The sequence below is a fragment of the Oncorhynchus keta genome, chromosome 31 (assembly GCF_023373465.1).
Source record: "Oncorhynchus keta strain PuntledgeMale-10-30-2019 chromosome 31, Oket_V2, whole genome shotgun sequence".
Classification (NCBI taxonomy): Eukaryota; Metazoa; Chordata; class Actinopteri; order Salmoniformes; family Salmonidae; genus Oncorhynchus; species Oncorhynchus keta.
Window position 1 is genome coordinate 5,462,490 of NC_068451.1, and position 22,762 is coordinate 5,485,251.

At 42.9% G+C, this 22,762-nt stretch overlaps 1 protein-coding gene across 1 annotated transcript in view; it reads right to left on the reverse strand.

The window, feature by feature from the left end:
• Positions 1-17,871, reverse strand: part of LOC118364253 (forkhead box protein O6-like) — a 40,001-nt gene extending 22,130 nt beyond the window's left edge. Inside the window, exon 1 of the mRNA XM_035745644.2 lies at positions 16,371-17,871. Within this exon, the coding sequence (XP_035601537.1) occupies positions 16,371-16,871 (501 nt within the window). The 5' untranslated portion in view covers positions 16,872-17,871. The remainder of the gene's footprint in view (positions 1-16,370) is intronic.
• Between the last annotated feature and the right edge of the window lie 4,891 nt (positions 17,872-22,762).

Genomic DNA, 22,762 nt, shown 5'->3' on the forward strand with positions numbered 1-22,762 from the left:
TCAACGGTAACTACATTTCCCTTTGTGATACAGCCCTCTTCATCCCCCTTTAGAGCGGTTATCTGTCCAGCCACGTGGCTGCGGGAACCTTAGATAAGCTGATAGACGGCTAGAACACACACTGATAGATGGATGGCCCAGATACACACACACAGGCAGGCAGGCAGGCAGGCAGGCAGGCAGGCAGGCAGACAGACAGACAGACAGACAGACAGACAGGTTGAGAGGGGTGGGACAGACGTGGACACGCCACCTCAAACTGGCCAAAGATGGGAGTGTCACCCACCCAGCCTCTACTCTCTCCCCTCCTTGCTCTTCTACTTTCCTCCCTCACTCTCTCTCCCTCTCTCTTTCCCCATTCTCTCCCTCATCGATCACTGCATACAGGGAATGCAAAAAAATGGAGTTATGAAATATGAAACATGACCACCCAGAATTTCTGCGCTCATTTTTTTTGTGGCTCTGAGAGAGAATGTTACGGTTTTTTTTTACGTAACATCCTTTTCTTACTTTATTTATTAAATAAATGATAAACATTGAAAAAAATGTATAAAAGCAACACCACCCTCATGTCAGCAAATGTTTGATCATTCAAATGCAAATATGACAGGTTCATGGCCATTATTCTGTGTATCTCAATGGGGATTCCGCTCCACACAGGCATAAAGAAGGACAAAAGACTGAACGGAAAACCATCAGTGAGTACATTATGTAAATGACAGTGTTGCATTACAGAAAAGCTCATTTCATCACACTGTACAATGAATACCAAGATCGTTTTATCATAACAACAATAAAGACTGGGAAAAAGCCTTAATGGGACTCACAGGGTCGAGTTGCCTTACATAAAACAATGTCAGCATTCTAAACATCAACACACTGTAGGCATGTATCACTAAATCAATCATAACCATGCATGACATTCCACAAACGTTGCTAGAGAAATATAGAGACGCTCATCTGATCTGTAAGTAAGTGTAAATAGTAGGTTTGTGACATTCCGTGGACAGTAAGAGGAGGTGTACAGTGTAGAGGTCGACCGATTGTGATTTTTCAATACCGATACCGATTATTGGAGGACCAAAAAAGGCTGATACCGATTAATCGGCCGTTTTTTTGTATTTATTTGTAATAATGACAATTACAACAATACTGAATGAACACTTATTTTAACTTAATATAATACATAAATAAAATAAATTTAGCCTCAAATAAATAAAGAAACATGTTCAATTTGTTTTAAGTAATGCAAAAACAAAGTGTTGGAGAAGAAAGTAAATGTGCTATGTAAAAAAGCTAACGTTTAAGTTCCTCGCTCAGAACATGACAACATATGAAAGCTGGTGGTTCCTTCTAACATGAGACTTCAATATTCCAAGGTAAGAGGTTTTAGGTTGTAGTTAATATAGTATTTATAGGACTATTTCTCTCTATACCATTTGTATTTAATTTTCCTTTAACTATTGGATGTTCTTATAGGCACTTTAGTATTGCCAGTGTAACAGTATAGCTTCCGTCCCTCTCCTCGCCCCTACCTGGGCACGAACCGGGAACACATTGACAACAGCCAACCTCGAAGCATCGTTACCCATCACTCCACAAAAGCAGAGCAAGGGGAAAAACTACTCCAAGTCTCAGAGCGAGTGACGTTTGAAACGCTATTAGAGCGCACCCCGCTAACTATCTAGCCATTTCACATCGCTTACACCAGCCTAATCTCGGGAGTAGATAGGCTTGAAGTCATAAACAGCGCAATGCTTGAAGCATTGCGAAGAGCTGCTGGCAAAATGCACTAAAGTGCTGTTTGAATGAATGCTTGCGAGCCTGCTGCTGCCTACCATCGCTCAGTCAGACGGCTCTATCAAATATCAAATCATAGACTTAATTATAAGTCTAAATATTGCTGTTACATAGTGCAACCTTTAATGTTATGTCATAATTACGTAACATTCTAGCAAATTAGTTCGCAACCAGCCAGGTGGCCCAAACTGTTGCATATACCCTGACTCTGTTTGCAATGAACGCAAGAGAAGTGACACAATTTTGCCTGGTTAATATTGCCTGCTAACCTGGATTTTTTTTAGCTAAATATGCAGGTTTAAAAATATATACTTCTGTGTATTGATTTTAAGAAAGGCATTGATGTTTATGGTTAGGTACAGTCTTTTTTGCAAATGCACTTTTGTTAAATCATCTCCTGTTTGGTGAAGTTGGCTGTCTTTGTTAGGAAGAAATAGTCTTCACACAGTTCGCAATGAGCCAGGTGGCCCAAACTGCGGCATATACCCTGACTCTGTTGCAAGAGAAGTGACATAATCTACCGAGTTAAAAGAAATTCATGTTAGCAGGCAATATTAGCTAAATATGCAGGTTTAAAAATATATACTTGTGTATTGATTTAAAAAAAGGTATTGGTGTTTATGGTTAGGTACACATTGGAGCAACGACAGTCCTTTTTCGCGAATGTGCACAGCATCGATTATATGCAACGCAGGACACGCGAGATAAACTATAGTAATATCATCAACCATGTGTAGTTAACTAGTGATTATGATTGATTGATTGATTGTTTTTTACAAGATACGTTTAATGCTAGCTAGCAACTTACATTGGCTTCTTCCACATAGCCTGGTTCCTCTCTTGGTTTCTTCCTAGGTTTTGGCCTTTCTCGGGAGTTTTTCCTAGCCACCGTGCTTCTACACCTGCATTGCTTGCTGTTTGGGGTTTTAGGCTGGGTTTCTGTACAGCACTTTGAGATATCAGCTGATGTACGAAGGGCTATATAAATCAATTTGATTTGATTTGATTTCTTACTGCATTCACGTAACAGGCAGGCTCCTCGTGGAGTGCAATGTAGTTAGAGCGTTGGACTAGTTAACTGTAAGGTTGCAAGATTGAATCCCCGAGCTAACAAGGTAAAAATCTGTCGTTCTGCCCCTGTACAAGGCAGTTAACCCACCGTTCCTAGGCTGTCATTGAAAATAAGAATGTGTTCTTAACTGACTTGTCTAGTTAAATAAAGTTTTAAAAAATGACGGCAGGAGGAGAACAGGAGAGAGCTGGGGTGAATATTGGAGGCAGAGAGTCAAACCTGGGTTCAAATACTATTCAAAATCATTTCAAATACTTTAGCTGGGCTTGATTGAGCTTGCCTGACACAATGGCACCAATGAAATAGTAACAAAATGGCAAAACCCCAAACATCGCCCATCTGGCACTCCAGACAGACTAGCTCAAACGCTCTAAGTATTTGAACGATTTCAAAGTATTTAAACCCAGGTTTACTGAAGGCAGAGTGAATATGAGGGCTGTGCTAGGAGTCTATACAGGCTGCCTGCAATTAAGGTGAAATCAGGGAGAAATCTGCACTGCCTTGATAATGAGCCTCGTCTGAATTATTAATGAGAAGCCGTTCCCCCGGGGAACTGAACTCCCACTGAGCTCATCAGACGCATGTGAGCACGAGTGAGCACAGACACATGCATGTAAGCGCACACACACCGAGGTATACAGTACGTGCACACATATACATAATACCACAGGAGGTTGGTGGCACCTTAATTGGGGAGGACGGGCTCGTGGTAATGGCTGGAGCGGAACGAGTGGAAAGATATCAAACACATGGTTTCTATGTGTTTGCTGTCATTCCATTTGAGCAGTTCCAGCAATTATTAAGAGCCATCCTCCCTTCAGCAGCCCTCCACTGCATAAAACACATTGACACTCACCCAAGCAGACACACATGTACAGAGCCACGCATGTATCCACAGACTCAAGCTCACCGACTCAATCATAGACAGACCAAGTTACTCCCAAGCACCGACAACATTTCATTTCACAATAGCAATATGGTATCAGCTGCTGCGTGGACATTTGTGATTTATCCATGTAGTGAAATGGGCTCTACAAATAACATGTATTGTTTTTCATGTTCAATAAAGAAGAACGGGAACGGATATCCAAATGAATAGCTCCCAAACCAACCCACACGCAAGTCAAAGGGCTCGTCCGTAAGCATTTCACAGTAAAGTCTACACCAGTTGTATTCTGCGCACGTGACAACTACAATTTGGATTGAATTCAGCAGAAGGGAGCTTGATGTGGAGCTTGAAATCGACTTGAAGGACATCGTTGCTAATATTTGAGTCACTCCCACTGAGACTCTTGTCCTACGGACAAACAAGATGGCTCCCAATGTACATACAATCTCTGAACCACATACAATGGAACTATAACCACAAATAAAACTGCAAAAAAAGTCAATTAGACTGGACTCTGTATATCAGTTCAAAGAGTTGTCTTACCACCTTCACATTCACGTACACACACAACACACACACACACACACACACACACACCTACATTCACCAAATCCTCCAAAACAAAGCCTTTTGGTGAGCGAACACAAGCCAAGTGGAAGGATAAATATTTGGTTTGGGATGAAAATAGAGCTGAGGGACTGACCACATCCACATCCAGCTTTTATTGGGCACAATACAAAACCACCGAAAGGACTAGCACTCTCAGTGTCTCTTTCTACTTGTTGTTTCGTTGGAATATAGGCCTAGTTGCGGATGCCTGCCGATAACTCATTGTGCACCCAGTCAGTTAGCTGGATGGTTGGATTATGATGTATACAGAGAGCAACACAAAAGCAGGCCTCCCCCTCTTCCCTCTTTACTTCCCAATCCAACCCTGGCAGGGTAGAGAGAGAAATGTAGAAAGAGATGTGCTTTCTCAGAGGATCCAACATTGGCCCAATGCTGAGAACAGAACCCCCCTCCCCCATCCTCCCTTCCTTCCCTTGACTGTGGACGTTCCAAACTCATAAAGTGCCTCGGCACACCAAGTCCCAGGCTGTAAAAGGCATCAGCAAAAGCATTTGACTCTTACCAAACAATGCCACACCTCCCCAAAGAGCCAATCCACCACAAGTCCAGCAAGTTTCAAAACAAAGAACTACCACATCTACAATACTTTTCCCTCTCATCATACCCCCACCCCACCCCACAGGCCTCACAACCAAGAACACAGTGTTCTTCCATGGGTGGTGCTCCAAGGCACAGGGATAGTGTGTGTGTTTGCGCGCATGTAGGTATGCATGGTAGGAGCCAGCCCAGTCAGAGGGTGATGATGAGACGCTGCAGGAATGAAGATCCACTGAGCCATATTTTGTATTTATTTTGAAATGAGCAGAGTCCACGTCCTAAAGACCTAGCCTGACTCACAACACTGCGTGAGAAAACTAGAGAAAAGGGGGTTTAGTGTGGTAAGTCTCAACATGGAAACCCTCCAAGTGAGTGACCCTATGTAACTAGGTCTGCATCCCAAATGGCATCCTATGCCCTACATAGTGTACTACTTTTGATCAGAGCTCTATGGGACCTGGTCAAAAGTAGTGCACAAGAAAGGGAATAGAGTGCCATTTCCAACATATTTTGAATGATACAGCTAAGGTTTGGGATAGTGTTCAAATTGAGGGCCTAGTAGTAGGGTTGCAAAGGATCGGAAACCTTCCGGGGAATTTGGGGAATTTTGCTTAAATTCATCAAAAAAGTTAGCTTATAACAGTTAACTTTTTTGTGGGATACACTTAAGGCAATTTTAGGTCTTGTTGCATATTTTGGATAAACTATCCCCAATTCAAAACCCTCTGCACGCACAGTGCATTCTTCCCTCACATGTGCAGTGCACTTTTCCATCACATCTACAGCTGATTCTCAAGATCTTGCACACTAATGAGATACTATTGAGCCCACGTTATGACACTGCTAACTCTTATTTTCATTTTCCGTTTTGTCACGGTGTGCCTTAATGAACAGGCTCCAGCTCGTGTTGATTCTGGGGCGGGGTTACTTGTACTTGTAAGGACTACATACTTTCTGGTAAATTGTGATTACAATACTGGGTGGGGTGAATATATTTTATTTTATTTGACATACATTATGTTTTGTTAACTAGTAATTAGTAGCCTACAGCAAAGTGTGTATAAATAATTTATATCTTGTTAACAATTTCTGCTAGTTAGTTTTTACTACCATGTGGTTTTAGCTTGTTTGAGCCTGCTAACTGAGGAGTGGTAATCCACCTGTTTCCATATATATTTCATTTTAAAACATGTATCTTACAAAGGAGTTGTTTAATCTAACTGCTTAACTATTTATATGTACATGGAATAGTACTCACTTTACTCATTTTTTTCTCATCTTTACAGGAAAATGCCACGGGCACTATATGATGTGTGGAGAAATTACACTGCAGCTAATGTAGAAGGAAAAGCTGTGCACATTTGCAAATACTGTGCCAAATCATATGTGAAGAATGCAACAAAGATGCAGAATCGTCTGGCCAAGTGCATAAAGTTCCCTCAGCGCTCACAACAAGCAACATCTGACAAAAGTCCCTCTACTTCTATTTGAGGTGAAAATTATGAATCAGACACATTATCGATAGCAACAGCTCGTGGTCCTCCTGGAATCAGACGTTTTTTTGACTCATGGGAGGAATGTAGTCAGAGAAATGCTGATGAATGTCTTGCTCGAGCTGTGTATACAACTGGTTCACCTTGATGCTCACAGGCAATGTGTATTGGAAGAGATTTCTGAATGTTCTTCACCCAGCATACACCTCTCCAACCAGACATGCTTTATCTACTCATTTGCTGGTATCTACATTGCAGATGAGCTGAAGGCAGTCATCAATGACCTTGGACCACAGAAGATATTTGCACTGGTGACAGACAATGCTGCGAACATGAAGGCTGCTTGGTCCTACCCTCACCTCACACCCATTGGCTGTGCTGCTCATGCATTGAATCTGCTCCTCAAGAACATCATGGCACTGAAAACAATGGATTCACTCTACAGGAGAGTCAAGGAAATGGTTAGGTATGTGAAGCATCATCAAGTTATAGCAGCAATCTACCTCACCAAGCAAAGTGAGAAGAATAAGAGCATCACATTGAAGCTGCCCAGTAACACCCGTTGGGGTGGCATTGTCATCATGTTTGACAGTCTCCTGGAGGGGAAGGAGACTCTCCAAGAAACGACCATATCAGTCTGACGATATAGACAGTCCCATTAAGAGGATCCTCCTGGATGAAGTATTTTGGGAGAGAGTGGTAAGCAGCCTGAAACTCCTGAAACCTATAGCAGTAGCCATTGGACGGATTGAGGGAGACAATTCCATCCTGTCTGATGGTGACTCTGCTTGCAGATGTAAGAGAAGAAATCCATACTGCCCTGCCTACTTCACTGTTGCTCCAAGCAGAGGAAACTGCAGTTCTGAAATAATCAAAAAGCGTGAAGACTTCTGCCTGAAGCCCATACACGCCGCAGCTTACATGTTGGACCCCAAGAATGCTGGCAAGATCATCCTGTCTGGTACAGAGGTCAACAAGGCCTATGGTGTCATCACTACCATGTCTCGCCACCTTGGCCTGGATGAGGGCAAGGTTCTTGGCAGTCTGGCGAAGTACACTTCCATGCAAGGGCTTTGGGATGGAGATGCAATATGGCAGTCGTGCCAACATATCTCATCAGCCACCTGGTGGAAGGGACTTTGTGGATCTGAGACTCTTTCCCCTGTTGCCTCCATCATCCTCCAAATCCAACCAACATCAGCCGCCTCAGAGTGCAACTGGTCCTTCTTTGGGAACACACACACCAAAGCGCGCAACAGGCTGACCAATACAAGGGTTGAAAAATTGGTGGCCATCAGGGAAAATGTTAGGCTTTTTGAGCCTGATAACGAGCCATCCTCAATAAGGTTGGAAAGTAACAGTGAAGATGAGGCCTCAAAGACTGATGTTCAAGAGGCGGACATTGAGGAGGTCCAGGGAGAAGACATGGAAGCCTGAGAGGAAGACAACAAAGCTTTAGTTTCTAGACTATCATTTTACAGATGTATGTTGAAAACATTTTTGGGAGATGCGATGGATCATTGGGGATCATTCAATATTCCCTTTCTTTTGCGTTTCAGTGAAATCATCCCATGTGAAGAATCAACTCATTTAATTAAAGTTCAATTCGTAACTAAAAAATTGGTTTTATTTCTATTGGAAGGATTTAATCATTTGCAATTACAGTGCCTTGCGAAAGTATTCGGCCCCCTTGAACTTTGCGACCTTTTGCCACATTTCAGGCTTCAAACATAAAGATATAAAACTGTATTTTTTTGTGAAGAATCAACAACAAGTGGGACACAATCATGAAGTGGAACAACATTTATTGGATATTTCAAACTTTTTTAACAAATCAAAAACTGAAAAATTGGGCGTGCAAAATTATTCAGCCCCCTTAAGTTAATACTTTGTAGCGCCACCTTTTGCTGCGATTACAGCTGTAAGTCGCTTGGGGTATGTCTCTATCAGTTTTGCACATCGAGAGACTGAAATTTTTCCCATTCCTCCTTGCAAAACAGCTCGAGCTCAGTGAGGTTGGATGGAGAGCATTTGTGAACAGCAGTTTTCAGTTCTTTCCACAGATTCTCAATTGGATTCAGGTCTGGACTTTGACTTGGCCATTCTAACACCTGGATATGTTTATTTTGAACCATTCCATTGTAGATTTTGCTTTATGTTTTGGATCATTGTCTTGTTGGAAGACAAATCTCCGTCCCAGTCTCAGGTCTTTTGCAGACTCCATCAGGTTTTCTTCCAGAATGGTCCTGTATTTGGCTCCATCCATCTTCCCATCAATTTTAACCATCTTCCCTGTCCCTGCTGAAGAAAAGCAGGCCCAAACCATGATGCTGCCACCACCATGTTTGACAGTGGGGATGGTGTGTTCAGGGTGTTGCTTTTATGCCAAACATAACGTTTTGCATTGTTGCCAAAAAGTTCAATTTTGGTTTCATCTGACCAGAGCACCTTCTTCCACATGTTTGGTGTGTCTCCCAGGTGGCTTGTGGCAAACTTTAAACAACACTTTTTATGGATATCTTTAAGAAATGTCTTTCTTCTTGCCACTCTTCCATAAAGGCCAGATTTGTGCAATATACGACTGATTGTTGTCCTATGGACAGAGTGTCCCACCTCAGCTGTAGATCTCTGCAGTTCATCCAGAGTGATCATGGGCCTCTTGGCTGCATCTCTGATCAGTCTTCTCCTTGTATGAGCTGAAAGTTTAGAAGGACGGCCAGTTCTTGGTCAATTTGCAGTGGTCTGATACTCCTTCCATTTCAATATTATCGCTTGCACAGTGCTCCTTGGGATGTTTAAAGCTTGGGAAATCTTTTTGTATTCAAATCCGGCTTTAAACTTCTTCACAACAGTATCTCGGACCTACCTGGTGTGTTCCTTGTTCTTCATGATGCTCTCTTCGCTTTTAACGGACCTCTGAGACTATCACAGTGCAGGTGCATTTATACGGAGACTTGATTACACACAGGTGGATTGTATTTATCATCATTAGTCATTTAGGTCAACATTGGATCATTCAGAGATCTTCACTGAACTTCTGGAGAGAGTTTGCTGCACTGAAAGTAAAGGGGCTGAATAATTTTGCACGCCCAATTTTTCAGTTTTTGATTTGTTAAAAAGGTTTGAAATATCCAATAAATGTCGTTCCACTTCATGATTGTGTGCCACTTGTTGTTGATTCTTCACAAAAATATACAGTTTTATATCTTTATGTTTGAAGCCTGAAATGTGGCAAAAGGTTGCAAAGTTCAAGGGGGCCGAATACTTTCGCAAGGCACTGTATGTCTATTTATGATAAGGTAAAAAGTTTATGTTTCTGTCTCCATATGATATGGTAAATATATCCAATGCAAAATACATCTACATTTAAAAGGAATTAATATGAATTTGAATATATTTCCATTAATTCCCATATATTCCCGTTAATTCCCACGGAAAGTTTCCACCTCTGAATATTGCCCAAGTATTCCCAACCCTAGTGCCGAGTACTGTGATTGAACACGCGACCCTCTGTGCTCGCTAGCAAGTCGCAAGCCTACTTGATGGTAATAGCGCTCACCATTGCCCCTATTGGATGGTTTTGAAAGCATCTACCGACGTCACGGGGACCAGGACGAATGTCAAATATCGCCTTGGATGTGGAGTGACCTGGCTGGTGTGTGCATGCATGTACATAACAGAGAGTGTGTGCCAAGAGAGAGATACAGTATACGGTGTTTATAATCAGAAATCATAAATCTATCCAGATTGTATCATCTGTGCTCTCATTGTGTGCATCACTCTCTGTCTCTCTCAAATTACACAATTCCCCTGAGCCAAAAGAGAGGATAAAATATGAATCAGTCTAGGATGGTTTCCAGTCTTGCACCCTCAGACTACCAACCCGCAACACGGACGCACACACACAAACACACACATTCACGCGCACACACTCACGCACAAACTCACACACACAATCAAGAGTTATCAGTCTCCATTCTGTGCTAAGCTTTTACACACAAAGTCATGGACATACCCTCTCACACACAGAGACAGCCATATCCCTCTTATTTCCCAACTTGAGTGTTTCTCTCCCTCTTCTGCTCAGGCCTGTGTGTACTGACAGCACTGTGAGTGTCTGTACATCTCTCCACAGACGTTGGCACACATGTCAGTGTCACGTTTGTAGAAATCAATAACGAAACAGATATTATCCAATTGACTTTATCCCCTTTAAGAGTGATGACTATCGTAACACTGTAATGTGAGTGTGTGATCGTCAGCGGACACCAGGGTCGTGTTCATTAGGGCAGGCAACGGAAAATGTTCTACAACGTTTCGCAAACAGAAACTTAAAATGAGTCCCTCCCTGTTTCAGTCATTTTCGTTAATTTGATGCCTAATGAATACAACCCTGTCATTCCAAAATGTCAAACAAACAGCCCAAACTCAATCAGTAGTCTTCACTCTCCCTCTTCTCCTCCCCCTCTCCCTCTCCTCCTGTCTCTTTCTATTTCCCCCTTTTCTTCTCTCCACTCTCTCCGATTTGGCTGATTTCTGTCAAGCAGCTAGCTAGAGGTTGACCCTATGCCCTCTTGGTCCGCTTGATACCTAAAGACACATTATAAATAACAGTCTGGTCACTTCAGATTAGACCGTCAGACTGACACACTCGCTCTGACCTGCCTCGCAATCCCTTGGCATCTGACTGCCTGCAGCTTACACACACACACACACACACTGACACACACTGTGCGACACACACACACACATATACCCTAAGTAGCACATAGAACAACACCCATTCAGAGATCCCCCCGCCACACACACACACACTCCTTTGGACCTCCTTGAACTAAATGAATATAGTAGCACCTGCAGGCATTACACACACAACAGTTGTCTGTTCTCAGCATCATGTGTGTGTATGTCCTGCGTGTGCTTGCCCTCATACGTGCGCGTGTGTGTGTTCGTTTCTATGCCTGTGTGTGTTTGCGTACGTGCGTGTGCGTGCGTGGCCAACACCACAAAGCCCATGCACTACAGTCACCTCCTCGAAGGAGATGATTAGGTTCAGGCCAGGGCCTCAGATTCCAGCCTTCCTAGAAGTCAGAGGAGCAGGTATTTATAGTCAGCAGTTGTGTGTTGCCAGCACTGTCTAGGACCAAGAGGGAATCCGGTGTCCATTCCAGACCAAGAGAGAGAGGAACTGGAAGCTTAAAAGACTACCTGCTTTTGGACCAGATTAGAACTACTACATACAGACCTCTCTTAATAGCCGTCTGCCTCTGCCTCTCCGTTTAGCCGACCCCTCCCCCTCTCATCCTCCTCCGCAAACCATACCATTTCATTTAATTTCATCAGCGGCTTAACAATATTTTTGTCTTTTATCTTTTTTTCCTTCTCCTGCAAACAAAACAAAAAGCAAACTTGTTCCCACATCAAATGCTTTCGCCTTTTGATTGAAATGGGAATGCAGCGTATGATGCAAGAAATCTTATCCAACTCTCACACACACTCGCACGCACCTTACGAATAATTAGGGAGCCTGATATGATTGTGTAAGTATGCGAAAGTGTACGGGGAGGGAGATAGCGTCTACAAACAACTGACTCATAATTTGGACTGTGCTGCGAGTCTGCGACAGTATTCGCATCAAAAGCAGTTGGCCAACAACTGGACGTTAAGCCCTTGCACATTCCATCATTTAAAGTGATTATTGACTATACCATACGTTTTTATTACATACGAACGGCTGCTGTACGGACGATGGGGTTGTGTCACGTTAAACACTGTCTCCTCAGGCCTGAGTACGCGAGTGCTTCCTCTAAGTGTGTGTTTTCATTACCTACCACGTATCTCAATGAAACCAGGCCAAGGCTATTACTGCAATTATGCCTGGCTTTAAAACAACTTTCCAAAACACCTTCATTACCTGGGACGGACCGCGCCTCTCGCCTCGCACCGTTCATAATAAACCTGTGTTCATAATAACCCTGGTCCTCAGACTTTCTCAATCTTCCAGGGAGTCAAACCCCCTAATTTGCCCGTTTCGTAACTGTCGTGCTCGCTGACTGGGTGACACTAGTGCTACAGATAAAGCTGGGCTGTCGCTTAGCGTTTAAAGTCTGTTAGCTATGTCAATATGTTACTATTCCCTCTGCTAAAATGTACTGGAATGGAGCCCTAGGACAAGTGAACTGGAACAAAGTTTTGTTGTTGTCTGGCAAATATTGTATATCTAATAAGGTGAAAGAAGTATCATACAAACTCATTCATAGAATCTACCCTGTAAAGACCTTTATTATACAGAGGTTTAAAATAGCTATTGATAACAAATGTGTATTTTGTGGTTGTGACCCAGAGACTCTTGACCAATTATTTTGGGACTGTTCTTATGTCAGAAGATTTTGGTGTGAGTTAGAAGATTTTATTTTCAAGTAAACAGCTATTCCTGTTAATTGGAAAGATTCTGATATTACGTTTGAATTTTGATCCAAATGATATGGACCCTGATTTAACTTTCATTGTTCATTTGTTAATCCTTCATGGGAGATTCTTTGTCCATAAAAGGAAGTGGGCAGAGACCAAACCCCTCTTCACATTATTTAAGATAGAATTGAAATATTATTTTGAAATAATCAGTAAATGTAAAAACAAAAAAGCAATGCACACCATAAAAGTATGTAACAAATTGAACATTAATCTTGATATGTAATACCCCTGTCTGTTAGGGTTATGTACTCTTGTTTGTATATTTCAGTATTTTTTGTTGTTGTATTTGTTGTCTATTTGTTGTGTACATAATAAACTAAATGTCTGTTAGTGGTGCCACTGCCGTCGAGGTACAGGGTGGGGATAACAAGGGCTAAGCCACCTGCAGACACACCTTAGCAGAGCTCACTTAAATGGGCTGGACTTAAAGAGTTAAGAGTTAGTCAGGCGCTTGGTGATTAAGGCTAAGCAGACGAAAGGACTGAACTCGACATACTCCTCAACTCGTGACTACCTAAGTGCACCCTGCTCCCTATGTAGTGCACCACTTTTGACCAGGGCCCTTATGGGATTGGGCGCCATTTGGGACACACCCAAAGGCCTCTTTTAGAACCAGACTACAACAGGTGTTTATGTGAAGACGACCGAACTCCACAAAGAGAGACATACAGATCATAAAGACAAAGTCGGGTTTAAATGGAAAAGAAACACTTAAAACCCCAGGCCTCCAAGCATTTCTCACATGTACACCAATAAAGTGTTAGTTCATTACTCTGAGCCTGGTTGTGAAAGACGAAACTGACACTTGCCAAGCATGAAATACCTGGTAGGTGATGAACTGACATGTGCGATTTTCACTCTTTTATGGGGTGGTATTAGTGTAGTTCTGAATCCCACGTGTTCTGGTGTTGATTACTAGCTGTGGTCCTTTCAAAGCTGCTTTTTGGGCTCGTGTTCAAGGCTAGCTTTGTTGAACATTGCAATGCCATGAATAGAGCCCACATTATTACTGATTCTACATGTCAGAGAGGCATGTTAGTTCTACGTAAGATGGGAATGCTCCACGACGTTGTGCCCTGCTTAGCCCGCCCCTTGTGATACCCTGCCCTAACCATGTCGATTCACAATAAGTAGTGAGCAATCAAACTAGCCCTGATGATTTTCTCATATGTTTTGGAGGATCTCGCCATTAAATTGTGAGGGTAAAACCATCACAACATAGCCTACATGTACAGTGGATGTGTTTTTATGTATATACTGTATACACCTGTTCTATTCATATACTGTCCATAATGGGGCGGCAGGTAGCCTAGTGGTTAGAGCGATGGACTAGTCATTGAAAGTAAGAATTTGTTCTTAACTGACCTGCATAGTTAAATAAAGGTTAAAAAAAAGTATTATAATAATAATATGTCTATACACGCCATCATATACATATACACTGAGTGTACAAAACGTTAGGGACACCTTCCTAATATTGATTGCACCTTTTTTGCCCTCAGAACAGCCTCAATTCATCAGGGCATGGACTCTACAAGGTGTCGAAAGTGTTCCACAGGGATGCTGGCCCATGTTGACTCCAATGCTTCCCACAGTTGTATGAAGTTGGCTGGATGTTATTTGGGTGGTGGATCCTTCTTGATACACACAGGAAACTGTTGAGTGTGAAAAACCCAGCAGAATTGCAGTTCTTGACACACTCTGTGCTAATTTAACTACTGCCATACCCATTACAAAGGCACTTAAATATTTTGCCTTGCCCATTCACTCTCTGAATGGCACACATACACAATCCATGTCTCAATTGTCTCAAGGCTTAAAAATCCTTCTTTAACCTGTCTCCTCATCTTCATCTACAGGTGATATCAATAAGGAATCATAGCTTCACATGGATTCACCTAGTCTGTCTATGTCATGGAAAGAGCAGGTGTTCTTAATGTTTTGTAAACTCAGTGTATATTCCGGACTCTGACATTGTTCGTCCTGATATTTCTTATTTTTTTGGATTGTTAGGTATTACTTCACTGTGGGAGTTGGAAACACAAGCATTTGGCTGCACCTGCAAAATATGTGTGCATGACCAATAAATATTGATTTGATACGATCACACAGACAGAAAAAGAGATCATGACAGTAGCTTTCAAAACAGCCTCTTCGGAGGGAACCAACAGGAATGACTGACAGCGAAGAGGGGAGGGATACTACAGTCAATCCCACTGCATGCACGACAACGGTTCAAACTGCTGTGAATTTGACAAAGGTTCTAAAAGGGTTCTTCTGATCTACAGGGACGAGGGTTCTACATGGAACCTTTTGGAACCTTTTTCATACAAAACCTTGTGTCTATGAAAGAAATGATTCCAAAAGTGTTCTTCGTTGGGTGAAAACGTTCTATCTGGAACCGTAAAGGGTTCTTCTCCCTGGACAAGTGTTGTGGTGTGGGTTTATAAAACTCTCCCACCTGTGACCTCATCATGTCTGGGCCTCAAGATCTCCTCTCTGAGAGGTACAATATCAACAGCCACACTTGTGCCTCTAACTTTCCTTGTTACTTTGGGATTTACTGTTCTTAACATTAGCTTGTGTTAATGAACAACAGCGATAGGAGTGAGACGGCATAATAATGAGGCTGATACAGTAAAATGGGCAGACATCCCGGAGAGGCTGCTCTAGGCTGCTGGCGAGACAGGTGGAAGTCTGTGTGTGTGTGTGTGTGTGTGTGTATGTGTGTGTGTGTCTGGAGAAAAGCCCCTTTTGAATAGCCTAACCCCTGGGCACAGACGTCAATTCAACATCTATTCCATGTTGGTTCTATGTAATTTAATTGAAATGACATGGAAACAACATTGATTCAACCAAGTGCCCAGTGGGTATTTACACCATTGACAGGTGACCAGCAACAACTCTCTCCAGTGACACCTTAAAAAGAGAGTATAAAGTAGGTGTACAACAAATATTTGAAGTGAAAATAGATTTTTAATTGGCTATATGCCTCTGTCTAGGGCCTATTTCTCTGTCTCACACACATGGAGATAGTGTGTGAGAGAGAGAGGAGAGAAACCAAAGGAACCAATATAAAAATGCATGCCATGTGTGCATTTTCATGATCATAGGCTGTGGAATGGGGGCGGTTACTCATTTACTGTATACACGTAGCCAAACCAACGATGGAATTATGAAGGTATGCGCCGTGCTTTTCCAACCTCTACCCAGCTCCATTCCATGTTGCTGTCAATGGTAGGCTACAGTCATTTATTGATCAGTGCCATTGACGCGAGGGATAATTACATGGCACCATTCATGCGTAACGACCCTAAAGTGTGACATGTGGCAATGTAATATACACTACATGTGCAATAATGTAGCCTATAGCCCAGGAATAGCATACCCAATGTTGTCTTGGCTGAGACTTCTGGTGTGTTTAATATCGACATACAGTATTTCATATTATAACAATTGTTAGACATGCGCTTACCTTCCATCCAGCTGAACTATTACTGTCGCCCTTATCCTTGAAATAGGGAACATAGCGGACCATCCAATCATAGACCTGTGAAAGCGTGAGTCTTTTTTCAGGGGTGCTTTCAATGGCTCGTGTGATAAGGTCCGCGTACGACTGGTTACCCCATGCGTTCCGCCGCGAGGATTTTGCTTTGCGCAATTGTCCAGTCACATCAAGTGCCGCGCTGGCCAAGCATGGGTGCGTCGCCCGGATGGGAGCCGGGGCGACTGCTGGATGCTTCAGCTCCGTCGGCGTGCCACCCATTCTCCCCGCTCTGCACGCTGAAACGGCTAGATTGTCATCTGGTTCCACCTTGATGGTGGTCAGTGGAAGACCCCCATTGACCTCCTGCACTTCGGGGAAATCCTCCGGACAAGGCAGTGGCCAAGTGCACGAGCGAGGCCGGCTTTGCGGCTCGAAATCCGAATCGATATCAACCTGATGAGCCAATTCGTCGTCCTCCATCATCAACATTTATCCTCAGTTGTGAAGGAATAACCGGGTTAGAAAGAAATACAATACCTCCACTATTCCCGTATTGTCTCCAATACCAGGCCTACTTCAAGCCGAAATCCGTCTCGTGACGAGGATATTACAGTCTGATTCAATAAAGTAACGATCAAATCTCTGAGAAGCCGGCTGCTGTGGAGATGGACGATGTTGAATAGCTCGTCTGCAGTGGGCTATCACCGACCCGCATGTAACGATAAGAGTAGCAATAATAGTAACAATAATCGTTCTCCCATTTTACCTGAAATAAAACATGTTCAATTGGGGGAATTGTGAATTGCCTACATCTCCAGCAGCTAGAGTCAATCCAAATGCATGACAGTGTCAGTTCATCCGGCTGCAGCAACAGATGATACCTCATATAACGAGAATAGAGATGCAGAGAGCCGTCGAAAGGATCCGAAAAAACATTAGACAATAATAATTTTAAATCAACAGGATTGTGCAGGCAGCACAGACAAGCGATGGTGTGTGATTATCGCAAATTATTAAATATTACAGTCTTCGCGGAATAGGCTGGCAAATGCAAATCCATTCACAGTCACACACAAACGATTCCGAATTCAATTGCAATGATACTTTTTTTTAAATCGGGTCGTATGTGTCTTTTAAAAAAGCGACACACTTCCAGACATTGCACAGTCCAGCATCAGTCTGTTGTTGTCCACTTGATAAATAATTGTAACACACGTATTGCTCGCCTCTAGTATTTCTAACATGTAGTCAGTCTATCTCCAATCTCCTTTTCTTACTCTCAGATCCCCTCACATGTCCTCATTTAATAAAACTCGTTTCGTAAATGTGAACTGATGACGCGCTGACGCCGTGGTGTGGAATAGATGCTGCCATTGGATGGCGCGCACATTACTCCCAGAACATGTTTAGAACACCCCGGCCAGAACTCTCTCACATATCATATCAACCCCATCATAAAGCGGTATGTTGTTGCAACATGAAAAATATGCACAATGTTCTTAATCTCTGGAAAAGCGGCTGCTGCGCGTTTTAATGCGATATTTGGTCTCCAGATTCCAATTAGCCTAACTTTCACTCTTAAGAGAATTTGGTGCAGATATACTCTCTTAACGTCCTTATGATCAGTCTTGGAGAATCAGTTGATAATCTCCTTTTGGCGGCACGGTGTCCAAAAAGACCCACTGATGCGCAAAGCGTCTCTGGTGGTGCACCAGAACAGCGGGAGTGTAGTTTTCTACCACAATTAGATAGATTTAGTTCAGATTAACAGAGATTAGTTAACCCCAGATTCTAATCCGATATGAGTGAAGAAAAAATAAAATAGCTACATGCTGTTCAATTATCTCTGCTCTTTTCCCTCCATCACCGGAAGAAAATGTAGGCGTAGCACATAATTTTCTAAAATCGCTTTTGCCAAGCTTCGATGCGTTACAGCAGCCTGTTTCTTTCTACACTTGCAGAAATGACCGTTGAGGATGTCAGACTCCCAGTGGCAGCCCCTGTTTGACCCGTGTGTGTAACAACCAGATTGCTACATTGACCGAGGGGATTCCGCCCACTGTATGGTGCCGCCTCCTCATGTGTCAAAATTAACAGCTAGACGGGAGCATTGCTCAGGTGCTTAGACGCGATTGGCTACCGCAGTTCAGACCACGTTGTCCATTGGCTGATTATATGGCCGAAGGGGTTCATTCAGATGAATAATGTAATCAATGTAGTGTCCTTTACTTTGACTGAGAATTTATCATTTTATTGGTGGTAAGTCTGCATCACATATTTGTCATTGACAGTAATAGTCAAAGGTGAACAAAAGCAAAGAGTAGTCACAGACGGGGTATTTAGACACCATGTTAGTCTAACTCAAAACATATGGGTCAGTGGTTTTCGAAAAACAGACATGAGCCCTATAAACTACATAAAACTAGAAAAGTAAAAATAGACATAGGGGGCTGCCTAACCCATAATGCATTTTTTGAACCACACAGGAATGGAAAACATATACCCAAACACTGACCTATACTGTACTTTCCACCAAATAAATAAAACTTGCTTTACAATCCTATTACACAGTTATTACACACATGGAGACATCTAATTTACTGTACATGGGTTGCTCACTAATACAGTGTTCAAAAGAATACAGGATAGATTCAGGATCAGGGCAGTGACTTTTAAATATTTGTTTTTATATGTTTTTCATTCGTGAGGAATCAAATGTAATCTTCCATCTTGAAAGTATTTGGGGTGGACCCTTAGACTGCATGTTGGCTTGCTGCCCATTGTCTAGTGAAGTAACCAAGCCAGGATCAGGTGAGCGGTTGGGCAATGTCGTGGCCATTACGGAATGTCTGCACGCACCAGTTATGAGATAGGTAGGCCTACACTACTAACCCACAGCCATTGCCACACACACACACACACACACACACACACACACACACACACACACACACACACCTTACTTCACATTGCATTATTTGTTCTGCGAATGGGGTTGTCAATGTTCTACATTATTTTACCCATGATTGAAGTTTTTGGATGAAGCTTTTGTTCTGAGGACAATACTAGATGGTGGATCGAATAGCATTGTTTAGTTGAGGGACTGACAGCACACACAAACAACAATGGGCACTCACATATTCCTTGAGTGATATAAGTGGCCACAAAGATCCCAAACCACAAAAACATCTATTTAAAGAACAAGCTGAGATTGTCTACCAAGTCCCCACCCATTACACCTACTACAGTAAGTACAGTTAAAGTTGCACAATATGACTACAAAATGCAGTAAAGACTCAGTTGTGAAATTGTACATGGAAGAATGTGTCATAGTGTGTCATGGTATGACCAATAAATATATCGCTTGAGATACCCTTCACAGAACAATGCAAACTGGCTCTAACCAGAATAGAAAGATGAGTGGGAGGCCCCAGTGCACAACTGAGCAAGAGGACAAGTACATTAGAGGGTCTAGTTTGAGAAACAGACACCTCACAAGTCCTTAACTGGCAGCTTCATTAAATAGTACCCGCAAAACACCTGTCTCAACGTCAACAGTGAAGAGGCGACTCCGGGATGCTGGCCTTCTAGACAGAGTTGCAAAGAAAAAGCCATATCTCAGACTGGCCAATAAAAAGAAAAGATTAAGATGGGCTAAAGAACACAGACACTGGACAGAGAAACTCTACATAGAAGGCCAGCATCCCAATGTTGAAGTTGAGACTGGTGTTTTGAGGGTACTATTTAGTGAAGCTGCTTGTTGAGGACTTGTGAGGCATCTGTTTCTCAAACTAGACACTCTAATGTACTTGTCCTCTTGCTCAAGTGTGCACTGGGGCCTCCCACTCCTCTTTCTATTCTGGTTAGGGCCAGTTTGCACTGTTCTGTGAAGGGAGTAGTACACAGCGTTGTATGAGATCTTCAGTTTCTTGGCAATTTCTCGCATGGAATAGCCTTCATTACTCAGAACAAGAATAGACTGACAAGTTTCAGAAGAAAGTCCTTTGTTTCTGGCTATTTTGAGCCCGATACTCATCTCGTCTAAAGAAGGCCAGTTTTATTGCTTCTTTAATCAGAACAACAGTTTTCAGCTGTGCTAACATAATTGCAAAAGGGTTTTCTAATAATCAAATAACCTTTTAAAATGAGAAACTTGGATTAGCTAACACAACGTGCCATTGGAACACAGGAGTGATGGTTGCTGATAATGGACCTCTGTACTCCTAATTATTCCAAAAACAATCAGCCGTTTCCAGCTACAATAGTCATTTAATATATTAACAATGTCTACACTGTAATTCTGATCAATTTTATGTTATTTTCATGGACAAAAAAATGTACTTTTCTTTCAAAAACAAGGACATTTCTAAGCGACCCCAAACTTTTGAACGGTTGTATACTTCCATAAATATTTTGAGATGGTACTGGTCTACCTTCAGATGAGTCTTTTGGGCATCCTAGAGGAAATCAACCAACGCATTCGTGAGAGTCTCACCTTTCAATAGAGGGGTCATATTAGTGTTTAGGCCAAACCGTTCAGACACTACAGATGTTTTTGTGAGAAGACAGATTTTCAGGATGTCTCCTGGTCTGACAAATACCACACTAGCTCTGCCACCTTTCACAGCATATGATGAAGGCCGACATCAACGGATGTGGTTGATTGAGATGCAGCCCATGCAACAACAAAAAATATACTCTAGCTTAACAGACAGTTTTTTATTACTATGCTAGTTAGAGTTTTGCAGGGCGCTCTTCACACTCTTCAGAGACACTGAAAAGTTACAATTTCCAAGCTATGGAGTTTCGGCCAGCATTGCATAACATGTCTCGGAACAAGAACTTCTACTGAGACAGAGAACATATAAAAAAATAACTAATCAGATGTGATGAGAGACAGTTGACCCAATCCAGAGGCTTGGAAAAGGACCACACCTCAGGAGGGAGAAGAGGGGAGGCGAGGAATAGGTGGAGAGACAGAGGGAGGCCTTGTCACTGTCAGGAGACGTAGCCTAGCGCCGAGAGTGTGTGTACAGCCGGCCCGTCCAGGCAGGCAGGCTGCTTTACACTGGTCCCCATACCAGACATTCCGAGGCAGGAGGGCTGGCTTAAGGCGCTCTCTTTGGCTGATCTTCCAAAAGCCCTTCACCACAGCGAACCACTACAGCCACAAGCGGGGCAGCCGCAGGCTGTGCTAAGAGCTGCTCCACAACAGCACAAGTTGCGCCTGTAAATTGGCACACCGAAAAAGCACTCAGTGGAATTTCATTCACCTACAAAAAATAAAGGGTTCCCTCCCACTTCCCCACAGCCTAGACCCACCCATCATTCCCCTCCCACCTCCAGCAACCTCACATCTTTACTTAAGTAGGCCATGTACCCATGTCGCTCTGGTGGTACTGGAAGACTGGAAGTTGGAGGAGCCACAAGGAGGCCCTGGGGAGACCGATGTCCGTCCTGGGAAAACGCCTCCCTCCTCTTCAGTCACAGTTCGCCTCCTTCACCAAGCATATGGGCTCCCAATAACACAGGAAGGAGAGGCTCCTTTCCAATTATCAAGAATGTTCCTGAGTAGGCAAGTCTGGATTTCACCCCCTCCGTGGCACCAGCCCAACTTGGGCTGACTTAAATACTTCCTGCCCTGGGCAAAGAGTCAGGCTTATCGTGGCACAGATCTTGGCACGGGCCCTACCTGGTATGAACACAATGTTCAGAGGCACAAAGATGAGTGGATCCAAGAGGCTATAATTACGACGGAATGCAGCGGAGTGGGATAAAAGTGGTGCGCAGGTAACAGTTTCTTTCCTCTGTTGTTTCGAGGGCTCTGAGAGTGAGAGGTTTAACTAATACGATACTGGTCTGCTTAATCCTATTTACAAGTTAAACAATGTCTGGATGATAAAAATCTCCTTGACAATTCTCCTGTACTAGGCTGTTTCTTTGGGTGGCAGAAGATGGTAAAGGTGGCATAGATGTGTGTTCTGGTTGTCAAATACATGAACATGACATTGAGGAATACACATTGATTTCCCACTTATTAGAGCCATGGCGGGTGAGATGAGGAGTGGGAAGGTCAGGGTTATGTCCATGACCCTCTACAATGGGCATATAAGTACATTATCTGCAAGTACATTATCCTGACAATCCTCAATTAATACGATTCATATTTCTTAATAGGGGTAGTCTATGAGATGTCCATAACCTTCTGCTGAGCCAAAGATCGCTATATGCTTTACTACTGACTGCACATGATGAACATTACTATTGACTGTGTGCAACCCAAGAGGTCATGTTACTGCATTTACCTCATTGTTTAATCTGGTTTTTAGGAGGAACTCTGAGCTCTATTTTCTAAGAAACTGAGGCACCATCGCTTGGCC